Genomic DNA, 24,764 nt, shown 5'->3' with positions numbered 1-24,764 from the left:
AAGTGTAAATGTAAAGTGAAAATAACAAAACCAGTCATTATGACTTTTGAATAGAGCTGAACGATATGGGGAAATAATCTAATTGCGATTTCCCCCCCCCAAATATTGCGATTAAGATTTAATATGCGATTCTTTTATTTTATCCTCTCTTTCCCCCCAAAAAAAACGTAATGAATGATTTAAATATGACCAACACAATATTAGATACTGTACAATATTCTTTCCCACATTTTTATTTAACTGCTCATTACAGAAACCAGAATAACAAATCGGTGTGCATTTAAGTAATTTAGTCATTTTAAGTATAAACACAAGGCATGCCCTTCGTAAAAAGTGTGTGCAAATTTACCATCTTGAGAATAATTTTTTTTTAAATAAAGGTGTCTTACTACTCTCAAGTCAGTAACATTTCCAGTGTTGGGAAGGATACTTTCAAAACGTATTCTGTTACAGAATGCAGAATACATGCCAAACAATTTAATCTGTAACTTATTCCGTTACATTAACTTATCTGAGTAACGTATTCTGAATACTTGGATTATTCCACATTGAATTAGATTAGAAGTGTAGGAATGCGGCGTTGTTATAGTCAGTGGATCAGCAGCAGTTTAAGCTATGTGTCCGCGGATGCGGCGGGCCAGCTGGATGTGCTGGCAGCGTGCGGAGCAGCTCCGTAGATCCCCGTTCATGTCCGGGTGGACGTGCAGCGGTATGGAGGCGCCGGGCCGCAGCAGGAACAGCTGAACACCTCCGTCTCGCTGATATGCATGTAGGTGACCGGGGGGCTCTGGAGCCCCGCCGCCCCGGAGCTCGGCTTGCTTTTCCGTGGGGCGATTTTCCCATCCGCCGCTCGCACCGCGGTCACCGGCGAAATGAGCGCGCTCTGTGTGGCCGACACTTTGGCCGAAGACTCTGTGGGCAGATGAACGAAACACGTCGGGACTTGAACGATTCGTTCATCTGCCTGGTACGAGTCTTTGGACAAAACTCTGGCGAAATCTCTAGGTGGTTGGTAAAGTAAGTAAGTCATTAGTCTAGTGCAGCTAACTCAACACTCATGAAGAAAGTCAGGTTGTTGACTCACACTTATTAATCAACTTATCATTATCATATTATTTCTAAATCATTAGTCTATTCCAGCAGTCGGCAACCTGCGGCTCCGGAGCCGCATGCGGCTCTTCAGCCCCTCTGCAGTGGCTCCCTGTGCAGTGCATGTTGCGCACATTTTTCGCGAACGGTGAACTTCGAAAGGTCAGTTCTCTCATATGATGAACGTGAGTGAACGTCACGTTCACGTTGATTTTTTTTAAATAATCATCGTATCAGGCCATCATGAAATACCAGTAGCGGATGAATGTGTGTGTGTGTGTGTGTGTGTGTGTGTGCGCGCTCCCAGATAGCCGACACACACACAGAGCCGGGGCTCCGCCCCCCGCCCTGAGCTCTGCTCACTCGCTCAGAGAGACACCGTGAGATCGGAGCTCGTTCACGTGGAGCAGCCTCTCAGTGACTGACCGGCTGCTTCTCAACAGTGGAAACAGTGAAAACGAGTTTCTCTGGTCTCAGCTGATCAGAGATCAGCGCCTAAGCTTCTTTATCAGAGCAGAAGCTGCAGGTGGTTTGTACCGATCTGCAGTTTCTGTGTCGGCCTCCAGTCTGACCTGCTCTCACGTTTTGTTTTAATATTTCAGCAACTAAAATATGCGTCACAACCTATTACGTCCCAGCGCTAGTCCCTGCAGGTCGCTAATCTATAGTTCAGACCCCGACCTCGGTAAACTAATCATGGATAAATCCCAGAAAAGAAAAGTCTGGGAGGAAAATAGAGTTTAATTCTGCGTGGACAGATGAATTTGCTTTCACTGCCACCGATGCTGTCTTACATGTATGCTTGATATGTGGCGAGGAATTAGCAAACAATAAGAAATGTAATGTTGAAAGATATTTCCAGAGCAAGCACACAGCATCTGCTGAAAAGTACCAAGCTGGAGATGAACAAAAAAAGCTGAGGTCTGTGTTTAATTTATTCCAAAGTAGGCCCACACATGTATTTTGTTCTCGTCCAAGTCATAAGAGTTTGGTGTTTTCCTATTTTGTAACAGGTAAAAATAGCAGTTAAATGTCAACAGTTTTTTTAACTGTCGTTCTATTATTTAATAAATGCAACAAACTATAGTTTTTATATATATTGTATGACTATATATATATATAACTTTATAACCTGTGTTATCAAATATGTTGTGCGGCTCCAGACAGATTTAATTTGGGGGAAGAGGGGGCGAAATGGCTCTTTCGATAGTAAAGGTTGCCTACCCCTGGTCTATTCTAATCTGCTCAACTCATGATTATCTAATATATCATACAGGATATAAATATTAAATAGTCAATATATATTAGGACCTACCTGATTACATCCTCACTTGCTCCGTGGTCACTACTCACATTCCTGAGTACTCTGTAGTTAAGTTTACCCACTTCTCTATAGACAGTTTCATTGTGAGGCTCAGTGAACAGCTTAAGTGGTGAAAGCCACGATTAGTCAAAACCTATCTTGTCTGATGTCTAAGGTTTAAGCCATAGCAGTGAAAATCTGAATCACAGCATGTGAACACAAACACCACTTCCTTCTATTTCCTGTGAGAACTGACCTGTAACCCCTACATCTTGCTCCCATGCATCCAGTCAGACACATGCTGTCCCCTGGGAGCCTCTGCTCAAGGTCCCTGCTTTCCTTTGCTTGATTCTCTGTATATTTTTTAACTCTTAAAATCTAAAAATATCCTTGAGTGCGGATGTTGCTGCCATGTTACATAAGCTTGTAGGATTGAAGTGTCAGGAATGAGAGGTTGTACAGAAAGTTTCTGGATCTCAGTTCTCACAAAGTAAACAATTGAGGAAGAAAGAACAGTTTCCTGGAATGGCTTCACAGACAAAAATCTACACAGAATTAACTTCAATCTCAATGTTTTGGACAGTTTTTATTGCTTGAAGAAAAACGTCACAGGTTTCCTAAGCTCCTCTTTAAAACCAAATACTAACATAAATGAAGTCAATTACTCAAACTATATTTAGTCTATATTCCAGAGTTATATGAACCAAACCATTAAGACCTAGCCTACTTTAAAAAAGAATGTCCCCTCATCCGCATAAATATATCATGGTCAGCTTAATTTGTTTACACAGAGTATTCTCTGTGCAACTATTGTGACTGAGCTGTAATTTATTGATGTAGTTCTTCAGCCAAATTAAATGCTGTAGATGATACATGTATTTTTTCTAGTGCAAGTAATTACAAGTTAAAGAATTCCCCATCTTTTTAGAAAAAACTGCTAAGGATTGTGGTTTTTTTTGTCCTGTGGCCTCATTTCTACAACTTTCTGTACGATTGTTTCCAAAAAATATGAACATACAATAGACAAATATAGTCCCAAGTCAAAACATAATCAGATTTATGTAACTGTGCACATGGAGATTTGTGTCCAAATGTCTCTTCATAGATCACAATCAACTTGTGCACAGTTCTGATCTAAAAAATACTTACATTGTGTTGTGGCTGCAGGCTGTATGCATTACTTTTGTTGTTCAATCAATATCAATTTTGTAGAGCCCATATTCATATTTCACAGTCTCATGGTTCTTAAGAAGGTGCAAAATCCTCTGTCCTTAAACCCTTAAAAAGAGTAAGAAAAAAATTATCAAAAACATAATTTAACAAGGGGTAAAAAAAATAGAAATCTCAGAGACAGCCACATGCAAGGGATCCCACTACCAGAATGGAAAGAAGTATAATATATGCTGAGTAACAGAGCACATCAACAAAGAAACAATATTTATAAGAGAGTGTCTAACACAAATAGAGAGGTCTATCAATGTTTAAGGTATTTGTACGCAACGAAATGTATAACAGAGATGAAGGAAGAAGAAATGATAGAGGTATCGTCAGTAATCCTAGAATATGTAAATGGTTTTGTATTTATTGAGCACTTTTCTAGTGTAAGCTCTTTACAGTACAGTTTAACATTCACCCATTAACACAAATTCATACAGTCCATTTATTAGCAGCACTTTGTTGTTCTATGAGGGGCAATTCAGGGTCCAGCATCTTGCCCAAGGACACTTCGGCATGCAGGTGGGGAAGACTGGGGGTCGAGCTGCCGACCTTCAGGTTGGAGGACGACCACTCTACCCCTCAGCCACAGCCACACTATTTGAGGAGGTTATATTATACAAGGAATATAGTTGTTATCTATGATCAGGTGCCACCATGATCACGATCCTGATCACAATCCACGATCTATGTTCCACATTGAGCTGTTACTTCTCCATGCTAGCTCAGGGTCGTAGTGCATATTGAGCCGTACTGGCGACTGAACAAACCAATTAATATCTGCAACAATTACCTTCAAAACTTTGTGTTTTTACTGGACACATAAATATGCTCAATGAAAGAGGTCTGACATCTGATTGTCCGGCTTTAGCTAGTTTAAATCACGTAAGCTGTGTTTCTTATAAATTTTTACTTTACAGTTTTTCAGAACTCGTGTCTATCAAATCCTTAAGACAACAAGCTAGCCAGAGTAATGTCAGCAGTTTGTTTATTTTAACCTCACGCTATATTTATTTCTTCTGGCTCAAGATACACTGCATCAAGGACTTGTGCATTGGTTTGTTGTTGGTGGTCAGAGTTTGTGACTTTGCAGTGTGTGTCAAAGAATAACACATGGGGATGTTGAATGACCAAGACAAATTTCCTTTTGGAGGAATGTTGTGTTCTACAGGGTGTCCACTGTAGCAGAGTCCCAAGTTGTCTTCGTTTTTCTATACTACCGCTGCTGGTGCATTCATTGAATCCTCCTACGGGGTCCTCACAAATGACCATTAATTGATTCCATATGCGGCACACACAGACACACATACACTCAAATACACATATAAAAGCTCCTGTTGACTTATGACTCTTGTTTGGACATGTTTTTAGGTTGTGAGCCATTTTACCTTGCAGTGATTAGTAGCAACTGGCAAAGTGCCAAACAGAGAGAGCGAGAGAGATATTGGCTGTGTATTGGGATGGTTGATCTTGTCGTGATTGCAGTTGAGCAAAGACAGAGCGTGAGGGAGTTTCATCAGTTTTATCGTTGTCTAAGTTTAGATCTTGGCTCACAGACCACTTCTCAAGTAACAGGGCTGCAGGCTCACTTCAGCCACTCCACACTGAGACAGCAACAGAACTCCTCGCAGAGGTTTAAAGGGAGGAGAGCAAAGCCCCAGACGAGTGGCAACTCAGAAGAAAATCAGAGAAGAAGCAGAGGAGGGGAGGGGTTCCTCAACATCAAACACTGTCATATAACAAGACATTTCAAACAGGAGACACAGATGTAGAGAGAGGAAGAGCACAAAGTGGACTATTTAGCTTGCAAAATATTCCTTACCAGATCGGTTTATCTCCGTTTTCAACCTGCAGGGATTGGACAATGACTGAGGACGTAGAAGTGGAAGTCAACCTGTCTCCGACCTCCAAGTCTCAGCAACAGGCTCCACATTTTCTACGAGATGTTATCTTCCATGGCAAGTTTAAGGTGAGCCTCTCCATGAGAGAGAGAGACAGAGCATGCGGAGGCTGACAGGCAGAGATAAGGCAAGACAGACAGTGCAGCTGAATTAATTCTGCTGTGCACAGTATGGACAATCCTGACTTTTTCACATGTAGTATGCCGTGATTTTGGATACCTAAATTGTAACAAGTTTCAAAATATGTATATCAGATAAAGCTAAGGGCTACAACGACCAGTTTAATTATTGTTGTGTCAGTCTGATGTTTGGCCACAAATCCAAAAATCATAGGAATTTTGAAGAATATCTAAAAGTCTGGAAAAAATATATAAATGGAATTATTCATAAACAATCTTCAAGACAGCACCTAACCACTGTTCTGTGATAGAAGACTTTCATTATTGTGTCTGCTCATCGTCAATTTGTGATTCCACCAGCAAAACAGAGTTGTAAAGGTGAAGTCATACGATCACATTGATGACATTCCCCCCTGCACCATCACTGCTTATTCAGTCCAATAGGAAGATCAAAACAAGTTCAAGTTCATTCTGCTGATGGCACTATACTGCTCTCTAATTTCCAGACCGCCACTGTATTGTAGGTCTGGGCAGCATCTACATAGACACAAAGATCTGCTTGTGCACGAGTACTGTAGCTTAATACCTGACAAATCTGGCATTAAAGTATCAATCAGCAAAGGTGCTGTTATACTTGTTTTTTTAAAGAGCATGTTATATAACACTATATTTGGATTATTGCATCTTATGTCTAAGTATACCCATGATTTATTTAGAGACTAGGCAGGATTCTTTTGAGCCATGTATCTAGCGTAGCAAACTATTTCTGCCAATAAATAAAATAATTCGATTTTCAGATGTCCCAAATGTGCTCCAAAAACTTTATACCCTAACCCTAACCCTAACCCCAAAAAATGCTAGAATTATACGATATCATAATTTCAAGCCACAATAGCTAAATATCTTTTAGATTACGCTTTGCTCTGCAAGGTCTGTGGGGGTAAGCCAGCCTATTCATGACATGGATGTAAACTGATCTTCAAGTGTAAATTGGTGGAGTGAGTTCCCTTTTAAATACCAGTGTAGTTTGATCTGTAGATACTTTCCCTCTCATCTGCAGCCAGATGATATAAGTAGACTTCAGATGGAGAAATACTGCAATAGGCTCAGCTCATGACAGATCATAATTCATACACTATTTTTTTCTTTTATAAAATGTAGGTTAAAGTGCCATAGTAGCCATAGCAGCTGCCACCAATGCTATGGCACCCAACAAACCGCAAATCATAGAATCATCGCGATATTAAACAACGTTAATATCGCATTTTTTCCTAATATCATGCAGTACTAAGGTCCGCCACCATCTTGTATAGAGAAAAGATTAGAATCACTACTATTTACAATATTCCTAAATACATTTTTTTTATAACCATTTTCAAAAGAACACACTATATATATTTGGAATGGTATGACTTCTTTCTGCCTCAACTCCATCTGCTGGATTGTAGCTTCACAGTGCAAACTAAACCCATAGCTCGATCCAACATGGCTTGCTCACAAACCAATCAGAAGCTTTAACCCGCCCCCTGACCATTGATGACCGAAGTTTACAGTTACATTTTTTTCTGTCCGGCAGGTTACGCAAAGTATAAATAAATAAATAGATAAAACTCAAAATTAGTGAATACATGTGTAAACAAATGTAAAATACAAATTTAGTCAGTTATTCAGGCATTTAAATATAAAATTATGTATTTATTTATACATGTAATTATCCTTTAATTTATATGATTATATATGTACTTAAATATAGCTTTGACCCAGAATACCCTCCTTACTTTCCAGGCAGCAGCAGTTGGTTTATAACTGAACGTTTTTTGTTGGCTTTGCCAACATTCCCTTGTCAACCTTGTTGGAGACAACAAGGTTCACAAGGGAATGTTGGTTACTTTTGCCTTTACAATGAAAATGTTATTACTTAGTATTAAATATCGTAAGTTTACATGTAACCAAAATGAGTTGTCATATTACAATTATCAATCATACAGTAACATCATAGCTACCCTGCAAACAGTTGAGTGACTTTTTAGAAATGCGCATTCTGACTAGTCCAAAGTTGTTACGACAGGAGAATTTGGAAACACTACCACTTTTGTCCACAGGGGCGCCAAAATCAATGAACATAAGAATTTCCTTGCAGTAAAAATGTGTATAAAAATATTTAGATGTATGCAAGCAACTTGGCATCTGTTTTGTTAAGGATCCAAGGAAGGGTATCAGGTGTGATTTGAACATAAATGTGGTATGATTTGAACATTAATAACAATGATAATGATAATAATAATTACTATAATATAAAAACAATCACAATAATAATAATAATAATAATATAGATGATGATAATATTCGACCAATGAGACAACCAATATCAAGGTGCATTACTGCCATCTCCTGTGTTGGTGTACCGTTGTGTGCCCTGCCTTTGGTGATTTTTTGTCGTTCATGTTAATATGTCACCACCATCTGCTGATCATTGACCATGACCTGTGTATTGATCAGAAAGGGGAAACACTCAGCACCACAGAGTCTGAAACTTCAACGGAAAACTAGTCAATTTTTTGTTTTGCTAAGTCATTTGAAATGTTTTGCCTTGTCTTCTGGATTTGTTCTTATCAACAGACAAAAACAAAAGAAATCTTGCATTCATAAAACAGTGTTCATAAGACTGCATTTGAAATCCTCACCCCTCCCTGTTTAAAATTCTGTGCATTCTGCCAGCTGCTGAAGGCTCTAACCCCAGAGGAAAACACCCATTGTCAGCACGGCCTCTACTTCCAGGACGGTCAGCGGCGTGTTGACTACGTCCTCACCTACCATGTGAAGAAGCCAGGTGGGGGCCGCTCCTGTCGACACTCAGCACACCTGCTGACTGAAAATGCTGTTGCCCGCAGCCTACGACGTGTCCCCCACGCCCGTGACGAACGTCTTCGACGTAACCAAGTGCCTAGGTCGAAAGACTCAACATCAGCAGGAGCTGACGTGGAGCTGGGCTGTCCTGGAGAGAGATTTAATGGCCATGAGGATCACAAGGCCTTCAGGAGGGAGGAGTTTGAGGGGAAACTGAGAGATATGGGGCTCGAGCTGGAGAAAGATGATGTGAGTTTATATCTTTATCCATTTACCCTCTCTGGAATAACATAAGTTACTGTTTCAAAGTGGGAAATAACATGTAGAAATTATTATATTTACTGGTAATTAAATAAATTAGAAACACCTAACACGATGTAAGTTAAGTAAATAGATTAGCAGAAAGGTGTTCAAAGTTCAAAATTGTAAACAGAGAGAGTGAGTAAGTGGGGTTGTATGTCACTGTGTGTCGCAGGTCACAGTGTTTGCACATTGCTTCAGCCCACAGCTGCAGGGCTGACTCTCTCACACTGACTCTGTATCTGTGCCCACGAATACCTGTTCACACAAACCTTCAGGAAAACTCTGCGTCATGATGCGTTCTTAAACTGCAGAGAAATAAATACTGCATGAATTATGATCTGTCCCAAGTGTCATGAGCTGAGCCTGTTGCAGTATTTCTCCTTCTGAAGTCTACTTATAACGTCTGGCTGCAGATAAGAGGGAAAATATCTACAGATCAGACTACACTGGTATTTATAAGGGAACTTACTCACCCAATAGCAGTTTGAAAAATACCTGAATTACCCAATATATTCCCCCAACAGACCTTGCAGAGCAAAGAGTAATCTAAAAACATTTTGTTATTGTGGCTTAAAATTATGATATTGTACAATTCTAGAATCTTTTGACTTTGACTTAAGGCACAGTCTGTCCGTAAGCCCATGAGCAACAGATATCTCCACTCTTGAAAGGAAATAATTTGATCATATAGCAGCAGAAGCTGGTCTTCGGTCATTGCCAGTGAAGTGGCATAAATACTCTAGTAACACACAAATTTATCAAAATATCCGAACTATTTATTAGAATTTTTATTTACTCTCTGCATGTTGCATACGGGAGTCTCTCATTCATACAGTATTTTTAAATGGGCCAATATAAAGTAGATTCAAGAAATCTTTAAAAAGTCATGATATTTTATAAACTATTGAAATCCATTTATTTACAAACAATTCTTACACTGTGTTAAAGCCATTCAAGAGTATTTGTGCCACTTCAGGCGTGGATGTGTGTAAAAAAAACAGTTCGATTTGGTATTTGTCAGTAGTTTGCATAAAATACAAAACAAAGCTATATGTTGAATGCAGCGAAAGCTGTATCACGTGAAAGAGGAATAGTTGAAGTAAAAAACTTGTATGGTCTTTGTATAGCTTTGAAGTCAAAATATATATTGACAAACACATAAGACTATATATATGATGTAAAAACTAAATGGAAGTGCACAGAGTTATCTGAGCTGCAGCCAGATAACTCACTGCAGGTGAACCCTCAGCTGAGCATCTGTGGAGAGACCTGAGCCTGATGGGACCCATTATAGCCATTATCTTAAGATACTTTACATAGAAGGTCAAGTGAGACCTTAAGGTTCGCACAGAAAGGTTTTGAAAAATATTTGGGTTCAGGTCCTGCTAGAGCAAACCTGGGTGCAGGGCACCGTGTGGTGCAGTTGCATCTCCTGAAACATCTCTTGTGTCAGTATGGAAATTTCAAAATTTGAGAGCAGACATTTTATGAGCACCTGAGTATGGGTGAGTAAGAGTGCCCAAAGTGAAACACAGGACAGACGAACAACAATAAAAATTGAGTCCACACAAACAGCTTTGCACATAAACATGGATCATTAGAGAGGGCTGAGTTGTTATAGCGAGCATTATCAAATCTGAGCACGATATAAAGAAACAGTTCTCTTTCAAGTTAAAGTTTGCCTGATGCCTGCTAATAATGTTGGAGGAAGGTGAACAAATTCTAATGGTTTAGTAGAAAACTCTAACTTATTTCTAAGTTATTTATTATTTCTAAGTAAGTTATTTCTGTCGTAACTTCTGTGAAGAATTCGGACATAAGTATAGAAGTCTGGAACTGTGTGTTAAGTCTGAGTATAACTTATGTTTAGTTGTTATTTTACAGCAGATTTGTGTAGATGGAAGTTGTTTTCCTGAGTAAACAGCACTTTCAGATAAATTTAGTTTTGTCTTTGTTTCTATCTATAAGAAGTTAGGAGGCATCTACTTCTCAATTTGGAGGAAGGCTGATTCTATAAAACTATTTGCATGGTTGCAGATTAGAAATATCTGAGTATCAGTCATGTAAAAGTGTAAACTGATATTCTGCATATGTATAAGATTACTTAATGCCAGTGTAAAAATAGAAAAGAAGACGGTCTACAGCAGTGTCTTGAAATGGCTGACCTGAGGATACCACTACTTCAGAAAAGATCTTACTACCTGTTTCACTAAAGCTGGACACAAGAGGGCCAAATGCAAATCTCCCATGTTTATGTTTTATTTAGGTCTGCTTTTTGTTTGCTTCCATTCCTATATAGGCTGGAGTGTAGAACCCCAAATTAAAATTACAAACCTGCAAATGGGAAATTTAAGGTTTTTTTTATGGTTTTGCTAATTGTGTGACAAGATTTTCAAGAGAGAGAGGAAAAACCCTTAGTTTGGAAGATATCCACTTAACATGACATGCAAACAACAATAATTTAGTAGTTACTGCCTGGAGACCAACAGACTTGGTCTATTTGAGTGTCTGCACCTGGTCTGGTCACATTTGAGCTATTTGGCAATTTGCATTGATATAACTTCCAGATACTCTGTATGAGCCATGATCTTTGTGTTTTATCTAGAACAGTGGTTCTTAACCTTATTGGAGGTGCTGAACCTTGCAAGCTTAATCAGTGCATTCACCGAACCCTTCGTGATTGGAAAAATTAAATATGATTTCTTCAAAACATAGGTATATATTTTATTAGTGCACAAAATGAACCATGCATCAGTTGCACACAAATTCACTGTGTTCAAAGAACAAAACCAACAAAACATGAATGTCACACAAAAACATAACTCAATGAATATTTACTGCAAATCCATGTGTCTTTTGCTGTTGCCTTTCAGATACAAGTTCAGAAATGCGCGGCTTCACCTTTGCAAGTGCCACTCTCATATCATTTTCGCAATAAAGTCTGTTCCTTTTCGCAGTTTTTATGTCTACAATCCTCAAAAGGATTGCTCACAAAGATACGTTGTAACAAACGGTGTGAGTACTCAAGGGCTTTCTTAGCAATAAGAGGGTATGGTACGATTTGGTGACACCAAAAGGTTGAGAGCGTTGTTGTTCTGAAGAGTTGCTGTTGAAGCTGGCTCTGCTGAAGTTCAATGATTTCATCAATGTATTCATCATTAACATCTGCTGTCCCAACACTAAACGTGAACGGCTGTCTCAGCCATGCTGGATATGACTCTGTGGTGGGGAAGTATCCATCATGGGACTTTGTGAGCTCATCTAAGTGCATGGCAATTACTTGCTTCAGCTCCCCAAGTACAGAAATGTCTCCAATTCCAGACACGTTTTCGATTTTACTTACACATCCAGCATGGGAAAGTTTGCGAAGTTATCATTCTCTGTTCGTCATTTCCATAAAGTTAGCTTTTTTGTTATACGCCTCCAGATTTCTTCCGCTTTGATGATGTTGACTCCACTGCCCTGCATCTGTCGATTGAGATTATTGAGAGCATTGAAAATATCGGCCATGTACGCCAAAATGAGATTGAACTCAGAATTGTCAAAGCATTCAATACACATAAATGGTTTCCTCCTGGTCAGACTACAACCATCACTTTAGAAAAATTATAAACACTATGAACCTAAAATGTTATAACTAGGCCATTAAAAGTGGTCAACAAAAGGTGAAGCAAAATACTGTGTTAATGAACAAACTGACCCCCCACAATGAGACATGAGGAGACATACTGTATATAGCTAATAACAAACAAGGGGTAAACAAGCATATGGTTTGGCCCGATGAGCTGGCTCCAGGTTTAAGAGTCCTTAGCACTATACAGTGTTAAAATGTGTGCACTTCATCTAAACAATGTAAGGTTACAAGCAATTAAACAGATTTCATATAAGCAAACTGTGATGTTAATTGTTTGGTGTGGCTCACAACAAAATAAATGTGTGTAGCAAACTGATGGGGAGAGAGTGTGTGTATTTGGAACATACTAACCCGTGTGGCCTTGGCCATCACACCGAGGAAGATATTCCCACACAACTTTTGCATTTTGGGGATTACCCAAAGCTGGAGATCAACCAAAGCTGGAGTACCAAGAGAAAAACAGCAGACATGAGGAGAACATGCAAACTCCACACAAATTTGGCTTCGTCCAGCCATTACGTTCAAACCCTCTTAATATAACCACTGCAACATGTTTCCCCCCTTATGTTCCATATCTATTGTAAATGTGTATCTATTGTCAAACACTATTGTATTATATACGGATTAGTCTATTTCTGAAAGATGTAGTTTGATACCAACTAAACTAAATTTGAACAAAACCAAAGTCATGCAAAGTTACAAATTATGATGAACGATGTCATTATTGAAACTGTAAAAGTAGCAGAGAGCATTGGAGTTTTGCGAAAAAGGTTAGACACATTCTGGATCATAATTCATTGTATGGGAGAGGGGGGAAATGTGAGGGTCCCGCCGCTCCGGTACCGGAGGAGCAGCAGGTCCCGCCGCTCCTGTCACGGAGCCGCTGCTGCTGTCACGGAGGAGCAGCGGGGGCCCCCGCCTCAGCGCTCGTAAAATAAATGATCATTTCAAATCATCCAAACTGTCATGATTCATTATTTTAATTCAGGAATTTTAATGCAGGAATTTCTCTTCTTCTATCCTCCCCGCTGCGGGACCCGCTGCTCCTCCGTGACAGCAGCCGCAAGTCCGTGACCGGTCTCGAAAAACTATCTCGGGATCTCCCAAAACTATCTCGGGATCTCGCAAAACTATCTCGGGATCTCGTAAAACTATCTCGGGATCTCGCAAAACTATCTCGGGATCTCGCAAAAGTTTTGCGAGATCTCGCAAAACTCCGTCCATTTTTTTTCCTGTGTCCCCCGGGGGGCGCCGTACATATGTTATTTAATATTACACTAAAATATGTTTAAGACCAAACTTAACTTGTGCTTCATGTCTTACTTTACCCCAAAGCATTTGTCTCACTTTACCCCACAGCCAACATTTTAGAAAAAACAACATCTCTTACCAATACAGGCTAATCTTCAGCTAGCATCATCACATGATTTTATATGTTGGAAGTTCACCAACATGCATGATATAAGTTTTTCTCCCTGAATCAATTTGTTTTGACACAACAGTTGATTAAGTTCAAAGCAAGAAAATGTAATTTTATATGCAAAAAAAAATTTTTTGTGAAAAAACATACTAACCCCAGCACCAAGTTCTTCTTCATGGCAGGGAGGGAATGGGAGGGGCTTGAAAACATAATGGTCACATGACCACAAATGTGTTCCGTTGCCTAGATACAGGGTTATCTCACATTACCCGATGTCTGACATTACCCCGCTCTGCCCTACAGTCTGTATTGTAATCTGGTATTACCATAATTGATTTATCCTGATGAGGTATGGGCAACATAAAGACATAAGGGATCATACAAAATGCCGGATATTGGGAATACACCAATAATCTGTCACATCAACTGAAACTCGTGAATCTAGTGGAATTGAATCTACTTCCTGGTAACTTACAAAATTATATATGGACAAAGCGGGCTACTACTGAGAAGGACTTCCTATTTGAAACATTGTTATATTTGCACCAACAAGTATCGGCATATCAATCTGTGGGGTTATTATGTGGAATGGACGGAATGAAAGGGATGAAATCAAACAAAACAAACTTCAGACTGTTTAATAAGACTTACAAAGACATAATTCATGAGAAGATTGACATATATAAAAAGACAATAGAGAAGTGTTTAACAAATGTAGTTGTTTTTGACATGAAACATGCTTTTCATCTGTAACATTTTATGTCTTGTTTTTTTGATCATAAACATAATTGAGCTCTATCTGTATGTTATTTGACTCAGACCAAGATTCCAGGCGTGGGTTTTGTGAAGATTCATGCTCCCTGGAAGATTCTCTGTCGAGAAGCTGAGTTCATGAAGCTAAAGATGCCCACTAAGAAGGTGAGACTAATTATTTCTAAATAGTAGGTCACTGCTCTTTTAACACTGTTCAACTTACTTAAAATGTACTGCCTATATGCACTCTTATGAGACTTTACATCCACTTTTTCTCATTTCCTAGACACATACCTTTCCCCTTACACACACACACACACGCACACACACACACACACACACACATTTGTCTTTGGACTTGAGTTTCAACTGACATATCTTAAGACCAAGAAAAGCACAAGTGCAATTATCCTTGGTGACTGTGGAGGAAATTGAAGTTCATTGAATTCACTGATTTGTTCAGGAAATCAGATTGAGGTTTCTGTCAGCTCCAACCAGTCTGTTCATGTTCTTGTGACATTTCTCGCTCATCAACACAGAATTGCTGCTCTATGGCGCTCTTGACTTGTACTTGCATGATTTTACACACTGCACTGCTATCACATTTGGATGGATGGATAAATGCAACAGTAAACATGTGTACAGGTGTGAATATACAACTTAACCTAGAGCGTGTGTTCTCTGTGGATTTCTAGGTGTATGAAGTCAAACAGTCGAGTGGTGTCATGGAGAAGATCAGCTCTCTGGTCAGAAAAGCTCTGGAGCCTCTCCATCCTCATGTTGAGGAACATCAACCCAAGAACATCAAACATCTGTCGCACACTTTCTCCAGAGAAAAACAACACCTGTAAGCGCAACTTTATTTCTTTCACACTTTGATGGAAAAAAGGTGGAACCATGTTGCCTTGTAACACAATTGCCTCGCAATTAGGGAGGATTACTCTGAGTTGGATTTACTTTGGAAAAGTCTTACTTAACTCAGAAAACTGAACCAGGATTCAATTGTTTCTAAAACCTGATCAGCATCAATGTGATCTGTTGATTTGTTACCCTGCTGATCAGAGGGGGGGGGGAGGAGGACCTGTAGTAACCAATATAGCTGCAGAAAACATTAGCTTGAGTTATGCTCAACAATAGGATTCATTCTCTGTTCCCCCTTAGACGTAGAAAAAATATGACTTCATAGCAGCTAAAGAGCTCAATGAGAGAGCACATGTGGAACCTCACCATTAAACAGTGTGACATTGTAAAAGGAATCAATATGTATTCTTTCTCCTCATGAGCAATTTAACACTAGCTTCCTTCTGATCATATCTCCTTCTACAGTGGCGTCATAATGTAGTCTGACCCGCTAGCTTTTGCATAGTTTTATAGATTTATCATATATTGTGAAATTGCCAATTTGTCAGTATAAGCTTAGTTGCAAATAACAAAAAAAGGAAATAAAAAACTAAATCATCTAATTTAGCATAGTGTGCTTTAGCCGTATGCAATAATCCAATAATCCAATAATTCCTTAAACTCAGAGTTTTCTCAGAACCACGGCTAATTCCATTTTATTCTAATTAATTTGTATAGCATAAATGGTTGAGGTTGAAAGAGGTTGAAAACCTACTCCTGAGTGTACATAGTCCGGGACTAGGCCGACGTTCACTTCACCCGTAACCCTTACATTTTTTGTTTTGACATTTGACAAAAATAACCTAAATGTCATTGTTTTAGCCTGAAATTTGATGACTTTTCCTAAAGTGACCCAAAATTCACACAAATTCTAATATTTGACATACTACAAATTACTGTACATTGAGGGGGATCTCTATTAATATAGAAAAACAATGCTATCAGTTTGTCCTCTTTTCTACGTCAAGATGCAGGCAGGATGGCTGCTGTGTCATTTGAGGGACTTGGTTTTAACGGTTATAATGGTGAAACATGGCTATACATGGTTACATAATAAATGCCAACAGTTTCAAACTAATTTATTCAAATCATTAAGGCTGTTGTGTTTCTATGTCTTAAGTTAAACAGGATGTGATATTGTGTGATAGTAGAGGTTTTTCTCCAAAAACCCTCAAAAAAGGGTGTGAATACTTTCTGTATCCACTCTAAATCAGATAAATGGGTGTGAGGAAGGCACAGAAGCATCCTACAGCTGGTAAAGAATGTCATTCATGACCAAATGAGTAGTCATTTAAGATTTCACACAAGAAAACCATAACTCAAGGTCATGATGCAGAGACTTTTAGTTATTAGCTATATTCAACTCAAAATGAAGAATTAGGTCTTAATAGTTGTAAGATCAGGCAAATTTCAGATTTGAGGGGGCGTTATGTGAGAGTAAAAATTTCAAAGAGAGAGGCCCTAGACTTCCTGTAGAGTTTCACCAGTCAGCCCCCTGGTAAAAACTGGAGAATCTAGATGATAATTTGTACCATACATTCTGCATGTGCCCATTGCGTCACCCCTTTGAATGCTCCAGAGATATCTGTGTTGTTGTTCATGTGTGAATGGCAAACTCTGGAGAAGGTCTGGACACAATTCTGTGGACAGCCTTTAACCTCAGTTTATGTGGTGCAAAAAGTGGGGTAGGTTGAGCTAGGACTTCTGTTTACATGTAACAACTGTGTGACAGCCTCAGCACGACCAAGTTATGTGCATGTACTCACAACATCAGCTGTCAGGTCAACTGGTGAAATCCAGTAGAGGGCGGCAATGTAAAAAAAAGCAGAGCAGTCAATAGAGGATGAGTTGGCCAGCTAAATGTAGAAACTTTAACCCAACGCTCTGTTTGTGCAGCTGTCATAATGTCATCTGAGGTTCTAGTCTAATTTGAGTTTCCTCCTTGACGTGAGGGTTGAAAATACACATGCAAAATGTCCTATATGAGACTTGACTTGAAATAAAACCTCAGCAAGGCATTCAAATAAATGTATCTCACTGTGTGTGGGTGTATGTGTGTGTGTGTGTGTGTGTGTGTGTGTGTGTGTGTGTGTGTGTGTGTGTGTGTGTGTGTAAACTAACCGCTTCTATTTTCTGCTGTACTATCTTGTGATCAGAGATCAAAATAAGAATTGTCAGCGTCCTCAACTAAATTAGACTTTACATCAACTGAATGAATACACTACTGGGCATTCCAGCTTAGGACAACCTCCTTCTGGTTCGGATCCAGTTCATCCCTCTCATGGGTGGCCATGGAAAGAGAAACTTCAGCCAACATACCTCTTCATATGTATCTATACTAAGATAAACCTGATAAACTAAAGACATTTACAGGTAACCCATTTGTTTCCAACTCCATTCGTGTTTGGCATGAAGTTCATAGCTACCTAAAGGTTCCCCTTAAGCTATCACAGTTCACACCCATTTTGGGAAACAACCATTTTTATCCAGGGGCAAAAGACAAGGAATTTAAACTATGGGCGGACAAAGGTATTGGCCAAATAGCAGATCTCTTTCAGGAGGATGTTCTCATGCCATTTGAAGATATTAGAAAACAATTTGACATACCAGCTAAACATTTCCTCAAATGCCTACAAGTCAGAGACTTCATCTATAAGACCTAAAAAAAGCTCTCAATACCTGACCTCTCAGCAGTAGAAAAAATGATGGTAAGCCATCACCAGAGAAGACTTATTTCCATCTTTTATAAGATTTTGTCATCTGGGTCACCAGAGTCATCAGAAGACAAGAGACTTGCTTGGTGCGCAGACATAGGGGAGGAGATAACTGGGCCTGAATTGCAAAATATTTGTACCCAATCACAAACACAAACATCTAATTCAGGTTTCAGACTGTTACAGTATAAATGGTCCATGAGGCTGTATATCACTCCAGAGCTTTTGAATCATTTCAATGATAATATTCCTGATGTATGTATTAAATGTGAAACACATAAGGGGACGGTTTTCCATTGTTTATGGTCCTGTTCAAAGGTACAAGAGTTTTGGAGTGAGCTTGTGGAGAAAATCTCAAATACATCAGAGGTGTCTCTTCCTATGTGCCCAAGAATGTGCGTTTTGGGACTCATACCCAAGGACATTAATCTCAGCAGAGCTAACAGAAAGATGGTTACCCTATGCCTACTACAAGCCAGACGGACCATTGCAAAAGGTTGGAAATCTATACAGAGGCCGACCACCAAAGGCTGGCTAGAGGACATTGTACAAGTTATAGCCATGGAAAAAATAACATATTCACTGAAAGGAAAATATGCACAGTTTGAAGAGATGTTGACTTCCTTCTTGGACTTTGTAAAGGGCCCTCAATTTCTTAGGGCTCTGAAGTGACCATACAGTCATTACCCCTGTAAAATCACTGGGCAACCCAATGTCTAAAAAACCCTTGCCAATGTACCAATGAGCATGCAATCTAGTTTCTTTTTTTTTTTTGGTTGCTTGTTTCTTATGTTTACTGTATTTGTACCTTGTTCGTCCTTGAAAGGAACAAAAAAGAAAATGAATACTATCCACAGTCAGGGAAAACAAACACTCCTCTACCTGTGATAAAATGTCAGCTTCGACTTTTTTGTGTTTGTGTCTGTTAACAGGTTTGACTTTTCAGACAAAGATTCCTTCTTTGACAGCAAAACCAGGAGTTCGATAGTGAGTCCACTGAAGCTTTGTTGTGATTTATCTAGATGATGGAAAAAAGTATTCATTCTGTTCTGACATTACTTCAGTTAATGAACAAATGTAAAAAGATACATTTATAGTGGACAGCATAGTGGTGGTCAGGTAATTCTCTTTTGTAAAATATTTACTTTTTCAAGCTGTTCTATTTAAATTTGAAAATAAACAATTGGTTGTTTTGTCGTGACCATTATTGAAGATTAAAGCTATACCATTATGATTACGAAAAATAACACTTAAATCTTTTTTTTAAATAATTTTTCATCGACAGCAAAGATAATTTAATACACTTCTCATGTTTTCATTCACATTCAGGTTTTTGAAATACTAAAAAGAACAAAATGCAAGGCCAAGTACAGCATGGGTAAGTGTGGATCTCTCTGAAATCTCGACAAAATGTGTGCCAAGTATTTATAGTAGAGATGTACATTTTAAAAACATATTATATATGACCTATTGCAGCTTTTGTAGCCAAATGAATTAAAAAACTAAAAATGAATGAATAAAGTGTTACGGTTTGAGGGAGGAGATGGACCCAGGATGCAAAGGTTATAACAAAAAGGTGATTTAATATACAAAAACGTTTTTAACAAGACAAAAACAAAACAAGAACACTAACAAAAGTAACACTGGCGCCAAGGCACACTGAGAACAAGGAATGAGGAAGCAGAAGGAGCTGGTCGAAACCGCAGGAACAAACAAACCATCTCTCTCGACGTGTGGAGAAAACAACGAGTACAACCCGACACCAGACAAAGGGAAACAGAGGCTTAAATACAGAGCAGGAAGGCCGGGGCAATTACACCAGGTGAAACACATGAGGATTGGAGAGCACAATCAAAGACAGGAAGTGAGACACCGAGAAGCTGAAACAAGACAGTGAGAGCAAGGCTACAAAATAAAACAGGAAATAGAAAACACACAGACTGAAATTAACAAACTAAAATGACAGGACACCACAGTACCCCCCCCTCAAGGACCGGATTCCAGACGGTCCATAACCGAGACGGGTGGGAGGAGGGGGGAACCGGAGGAGGGAATCCGGGAGGTGCCCAGGGTCTCAGGCCAACGGCTCCGTGGCTGAGCACAGAAGCTCGGGAGGACGGCGCCGTGGCCGATCAACGGCCGAGTTCGTAGGCACGGGAGGGCAGCACCGTGGCCGCTCAGGGACAGAGTTCTGAAGCTCGGGAGGACGGTGCCGTGGCCGCTCAGGGAGAGAGTTATGAAGCTCGGGAGGGCGGCGCCGTGGCCGCTCAGGGACAGAGTTCTGAAGCTCGGGAGGGCAGCGCCGTGGCCGCTCAATGACAGAGTTCTGAGGCTCGGAAGGGCGGTCAGGAGCCCAACACGGGAGCTCCTCGAGCAGGTGGCCCGAAGACCAGTCAGGGGCAGAGGGCAAGAGCTCCGACCTCAGCCCCGGGCGTGGGGCAGGAACTGGAGCTGGCACCGTGAGGACCTCAGACACCGGAACCAGAGTGGCGTCTGCCGGGACCCTCCGGCGCGGGACAGGGACAGGAGCAGCGAGGACCTCCAACGCCTGAAGAGGAGAGACGCCAGCCGGAAGCCTCCGGAGCGTAGCAGGGGCTGGAGTAGACGCCGCTGTGAGGACCCCTGACATCGGAGAAAGAGAGACATCAGACGGGAACCTTCGCCGCGGAGCAGGGACTGGAGCTGGGTGCGGAGCTGGCACCGGAGCAGGGACTGTTGCTGGGTGCGGAGCTGGCACCGCGAGGATCTCCGACGCCGAAACACAGAGGACGTCAGCCGAGAGCCTCCGGCGCGGAGCAGGCACGGGAGCAGGGACCGGAGCTGGGTGCAGAGCTGGCACCGCGAGGATCTCCGACGCCGAAACACAGAGGACGTCAGCCGAGAGCCTCCGGCGCAGAGCAGGCACAGGAGCTGAGTGCGGAGCTGGCACCGCGAGGATCTCCGACGCCGAAAAACAGAGGACGTCAGCCGAGAACCTCCGGCGCGGAGCAGGGACTGGAGCCGGATGCGGAGCTGGCACCGCGAGGATCTCCGACGCCGAAACACAGAGGACGTCAGCCGAGAGCCTCCGGCGCAGAGCAGGCACAGGAGCTGAGTGCGGAGCTGGCACCGCGAGGATCTCCGACGCCGAAAAACAGAGGACGTCAGCCGAGAACCTCCGGCGCGGAGCAGGGACTGGAGCTGGGTGCGGAGCTGGCACCGCGAGGATCTCCGACGCAGAAACACAGAGGTCAGCCGAGAGCCTCCGGCGCGGAGCAGGCACGGGAGCAGGGTGCGGAGCTGGCACCGCGAGGATCTCCGACGCCGAAAAACAGAGGACGTCAGCCGAGAGCCTCCGGCGCGGAGCAGGCACCGGAGCTGGGACCGGAGCTGGGTGCAGAGCTGGCACCGCGAGGATCTCCGACGCCGCAACACAGAGGACGTCAGCCGAGAGCCTCCGGCGTGGAGCAGGCACAGGAGCTGGGTGCGGAGCTGGCACCGCGAGGATCTCCGATGCCGAAACACAGAGGACGTCAGCCGAGAGCCTCCGGCGCGGAGCAGGCACGGGAGCAGGGACTGGAGCCGATGCTGGAGCAGACGCCGCTGTGAGGACCAGAGACGTCGGAGAACGAGAGACATCAGCTGGGAGCCTCCGGCATGGAGCTGGGACCGGAGCAGGTGCTGGAGCAGACGCCGCTGTGAGAACCACTGATGTCGGAGAACGCGAGACATCAGCTGAGAGCCTCCGCCGTGGAGCTGGGACCGGAGCCGGTGCTGCAGCAGACACCGCTGTGAGGACCACTGACGTCGGAGAATGAGTGACATCAGCTGAGAGCCTCCGGCGTGGAGCTGGAACCGAAGCAGGTGCTGGAGCGGGCGCCGCTTTGAGGACCACTGACGTCGGAGAACAAGTGACATCAGCTGGGAACCTCCGGCGTGGAGCTGGGACCGGAGCAGGTGCTGGAGCAGACGCCGCTGTGAGGACCACAGAAGTCGGTGAACGAGAGACATCCGCTGGGAGCCTCCGGCGTGGAGCTGGGACCGGAGCAGGTGCTGGAGCAGACTGCTTGAGGGAGAGGCTTTTGCTGTGGATGCCCCCCCTCCACCGTCTACCCCCCAGTCCAGAACCTTTCTGGAGGCTGCGGGGTCCTCCCAGAGCCAGGCGGGTTCCCTCAAAAGGGTTTGAGTGTCCCCACTGCAGGCTGCGGGGTCCACCCAGGGCCAGGCGGATCCCCTCTAACGGGTTTGAGCGTCCCACCTCCAGCTCCGACATCAAACGATCAAAACAAAAAACTCTTTCGAAAAAACTAACCTCTGCTGGGTCCATAGTTTGGTCGGGTTGTTCTGTTACGGTTTGAGGGAGGAGATGGACCCAGGATGCAAAGGTTATAACAAAAAGGTGATTTAATATACAAAAACGTTTTTAACAAGACAAAAACAAAACAAGAACACTAACAAAAGTAACACTGGCGCCAAGGCACACTGAGAACAAGGAATGAGGAAGCAGAAGGAGCTGGTCGAAACCGCAGGAACAAACAAACCATCTCTCTCGACGTGTGGAGAAAACAACGAGTACAACCCGACACCAGACAAAGGGAAACAGAGGCTTAAATACAGAGCAGGAAGGCCGGGGCAATTACACCAGGTGAAACACATGAGGATTGGAGAGCACAATCAAAGACAGGAAGTGAGACACCGAGAAGCTGAAACAAGACAGTGAGAGCAAGGCTACAAAATAAAACAGGAAATAGAAAACACACAGACTGAAATTAACAAACTAAAATGACAGGACACCACATAAAGTACAATAAGCTACTAACTAACTAACTTCCACGAAAATACAATAATTTCTTCAACTTGTATAGCTTGGTGGAGAGCAAACTAAATCACTGAATCGTCACTAACCTAACTAACCAACCAACAAATGTAAGTTCATCACAAATTGTCAAAACCTTGACAACAAGTCTTACAACACACCTTTTCACATTCCCACACAACACAAGGGAATCCCTCATGTTGAACAGGATTCAAATGAGCTGGGAATGGGAGGTGCTATATGGTGATGAAGATGATGATGATGGCAGGGATGCTTATTACAGTACACTCTGAATCCCAGTGGACAAGCTCCCTCCCTCTGGGTCTGGGGACTGTTCATTGTGGATACCCCAACTGGTCAGTCCCATCCCAGGGATTGATTTAGGATGCCTCAGTCTATAGTGTGTCTAAGCTTGAAGTAGCACTAAATGTAGCTTGAACTTCTGCATGTTGGGCGGCAGAGCAGATGCTGTTACCACAGTTACATGATTGACAAACTAGTTAATCTGTGGATTTTGCATGAAGGAGCAAACTGGCCTGTTTGTGAATGGATCATGCATATGGAGCATGTTGACGTGGATTCATTTTTAAATACTAACCATTAAACAAAAACTTAAAATCTTTTCTCTGGCCACATGTGGCTCTCTCTGAGGTTTCTAAGTTTTTTGTAGTTTTCCCTTTTCTTGTTTAGGGTTTAGGGCAGAGAATGTCACATCTTGTTAAAGCCCTTTGAGACAAATTGTGACTTGTGAATATGGGCTATACAAATAAAATTTGATTGATTGATTGATTGATTGTCTCTTGGGTCCAATTTTGAATGGATATTTAAGCACTGACTATTATGTAAGAATCAACGAGGTAGGATCCAAAGATGTGAAATGCATGTAACATGTGCCTCTGTTTTCCCTTGGCAGGTATCCCCAGTCTTCTTGGTAGCGGTGTCTATACAGCAGCTTACCCTCTTCATGATGTGAGTAGTAATGCTACAATACAATTACAGATGATAGTTCAACAGTATGGTAATATACTCAAGCCTTAGAACTGTTCACCAAATGTTAAGATAAAAAGACAGTGGCAATTTACCACCACGACCTCACCTATTTATTAATCCATCCTATGAATATTCGTAATAATAATAATACATTGCATTTGTATAGCGCTTTTCAAAGCTCTCAAAGATGCTTTACATGGTGAAGGATAAAATAAGGAAACAATCAATATACTCTTTAATATAAATAAAAAGAAAATGGTAAGAATGAGGTATACTAAGAAAATATAAAACAAACTAAAAACATAGGATGGGGGGTTTAGCCGGGGAAGGCCAGTCTGGGGGGTTTTGAGTGCCTATTTAAATGATAGGAGAGTAGAGGAATCTTGTATGTGTGGTAGTCATGAGTTCCACAGAGAGGGGGCAGTGACTGAAAGCGCCCTGTCACCCCAGGTTTGGCGCTTGATCCAATGGACCTGAAAGAGGTTGGCATCAGAAGATCTGAGTGTTGCGTGGGGGTGTGCTGGTGGAGGAGGTCGGAGAGGTTGGGGGGGATCAAGGTTGTTGAGAGTTTTGTAGGTGGTGAGTAGAATCTGGAAGTTTATCCTGTATTTTACCGGGAGCCAGTGGAGGTCATGGAGGACTGGAGTGATGTGATCAGTTGAGCAGGTACTGGTAAGTAGGCGGGCGGCAGAGTTCTGGACAAACTGGAGTTTGTGACAGCAAAGAGTAAACTGTTGCAGTAGTCGAGTCTGGATGAAAACCTGGCAAGCAGTCTCCACTC

At 41.9% G+C, this 24,764-nt stretch overlaps 1 protein-coding gene and 1 long non-coding RNA gene across 3 annotated transcripts in view; one reads left to right on the top strand and one right to left on the bottom strand.

Annotated features, from left to right (window-relative positions):
* Positions 1-205: 205 nt before the first annotated feature.
* LOC133954618 (uncharacterized) lies at positions 206-8,553 on the bottom strand. Its single transcript, XR_009920807.1, has 3 exons — positions 8,442-8,553; positions 5,430-5,617; positions 206-3,670 (listed from the first exon to the last, which is right to left on the bottom strand). It is a non-coding gene; the product is annotated as an uncharacterized LOC133954618 (long non-coding RNA).
* LOC133954615 (anoctamin-1-like) overlaps positions 5,442-24,764 on the top strand; it is a 48,454-nt gene continuing 29,131 nt past the window's right edge. For both annotated transcript variants that reach the window (XM_062389030.1, XM_062389029.1), the window contains exons 1-7: positions 5,442-5,576; positions 8,346-8,723; positions 14,651-14,749; positions 15,280-15,431; positions 19,131-19,185; positions 19,528-19,576; positions 23,907-23,962. In XM_062389030.1, the coding sequence (XP_062245014.1) occupies positions 5,472-5,576; positions 8,346-8,723; positions 14,651-14,749; positions 15,280-15,431; positions 19,131-19,185; positions 19,528-19,576; positions 23,907-23,962 (894 nt within the window). In that variant the 5' untranslated portion in view covers positions 5,442-5,471. The remainder of the gene's footprint in view (positions 5,577-8,345; positions 8,724-14,650; positions 14,750-15,279; positions 15,432-19,130; positions 19,186-19,527; positions 19,577-23,906; positions 23,963-24,764) is intronic.

Source organism: Platichthys flesus, chromosome 6, assembly GCF_949316205.1.
Source record: "Platichthys flesus chromosome 6, fPlaFle2.1, whole genome shotgun sequence".
In the NCBI taxonomy this organism is placed as follows: domain Eukaryota; kingdom Metazoa; phylum Chordata; class Actinopteri; order Pleuronectiformes; family Pleuronectidae; genus Platichthys; species Platichthys flesus.
The sequence above is the reverse complement of the archived record's forward strand: the minus strand, read 5'-3'. Positions and strand labels throughout refer to the sequence as shown.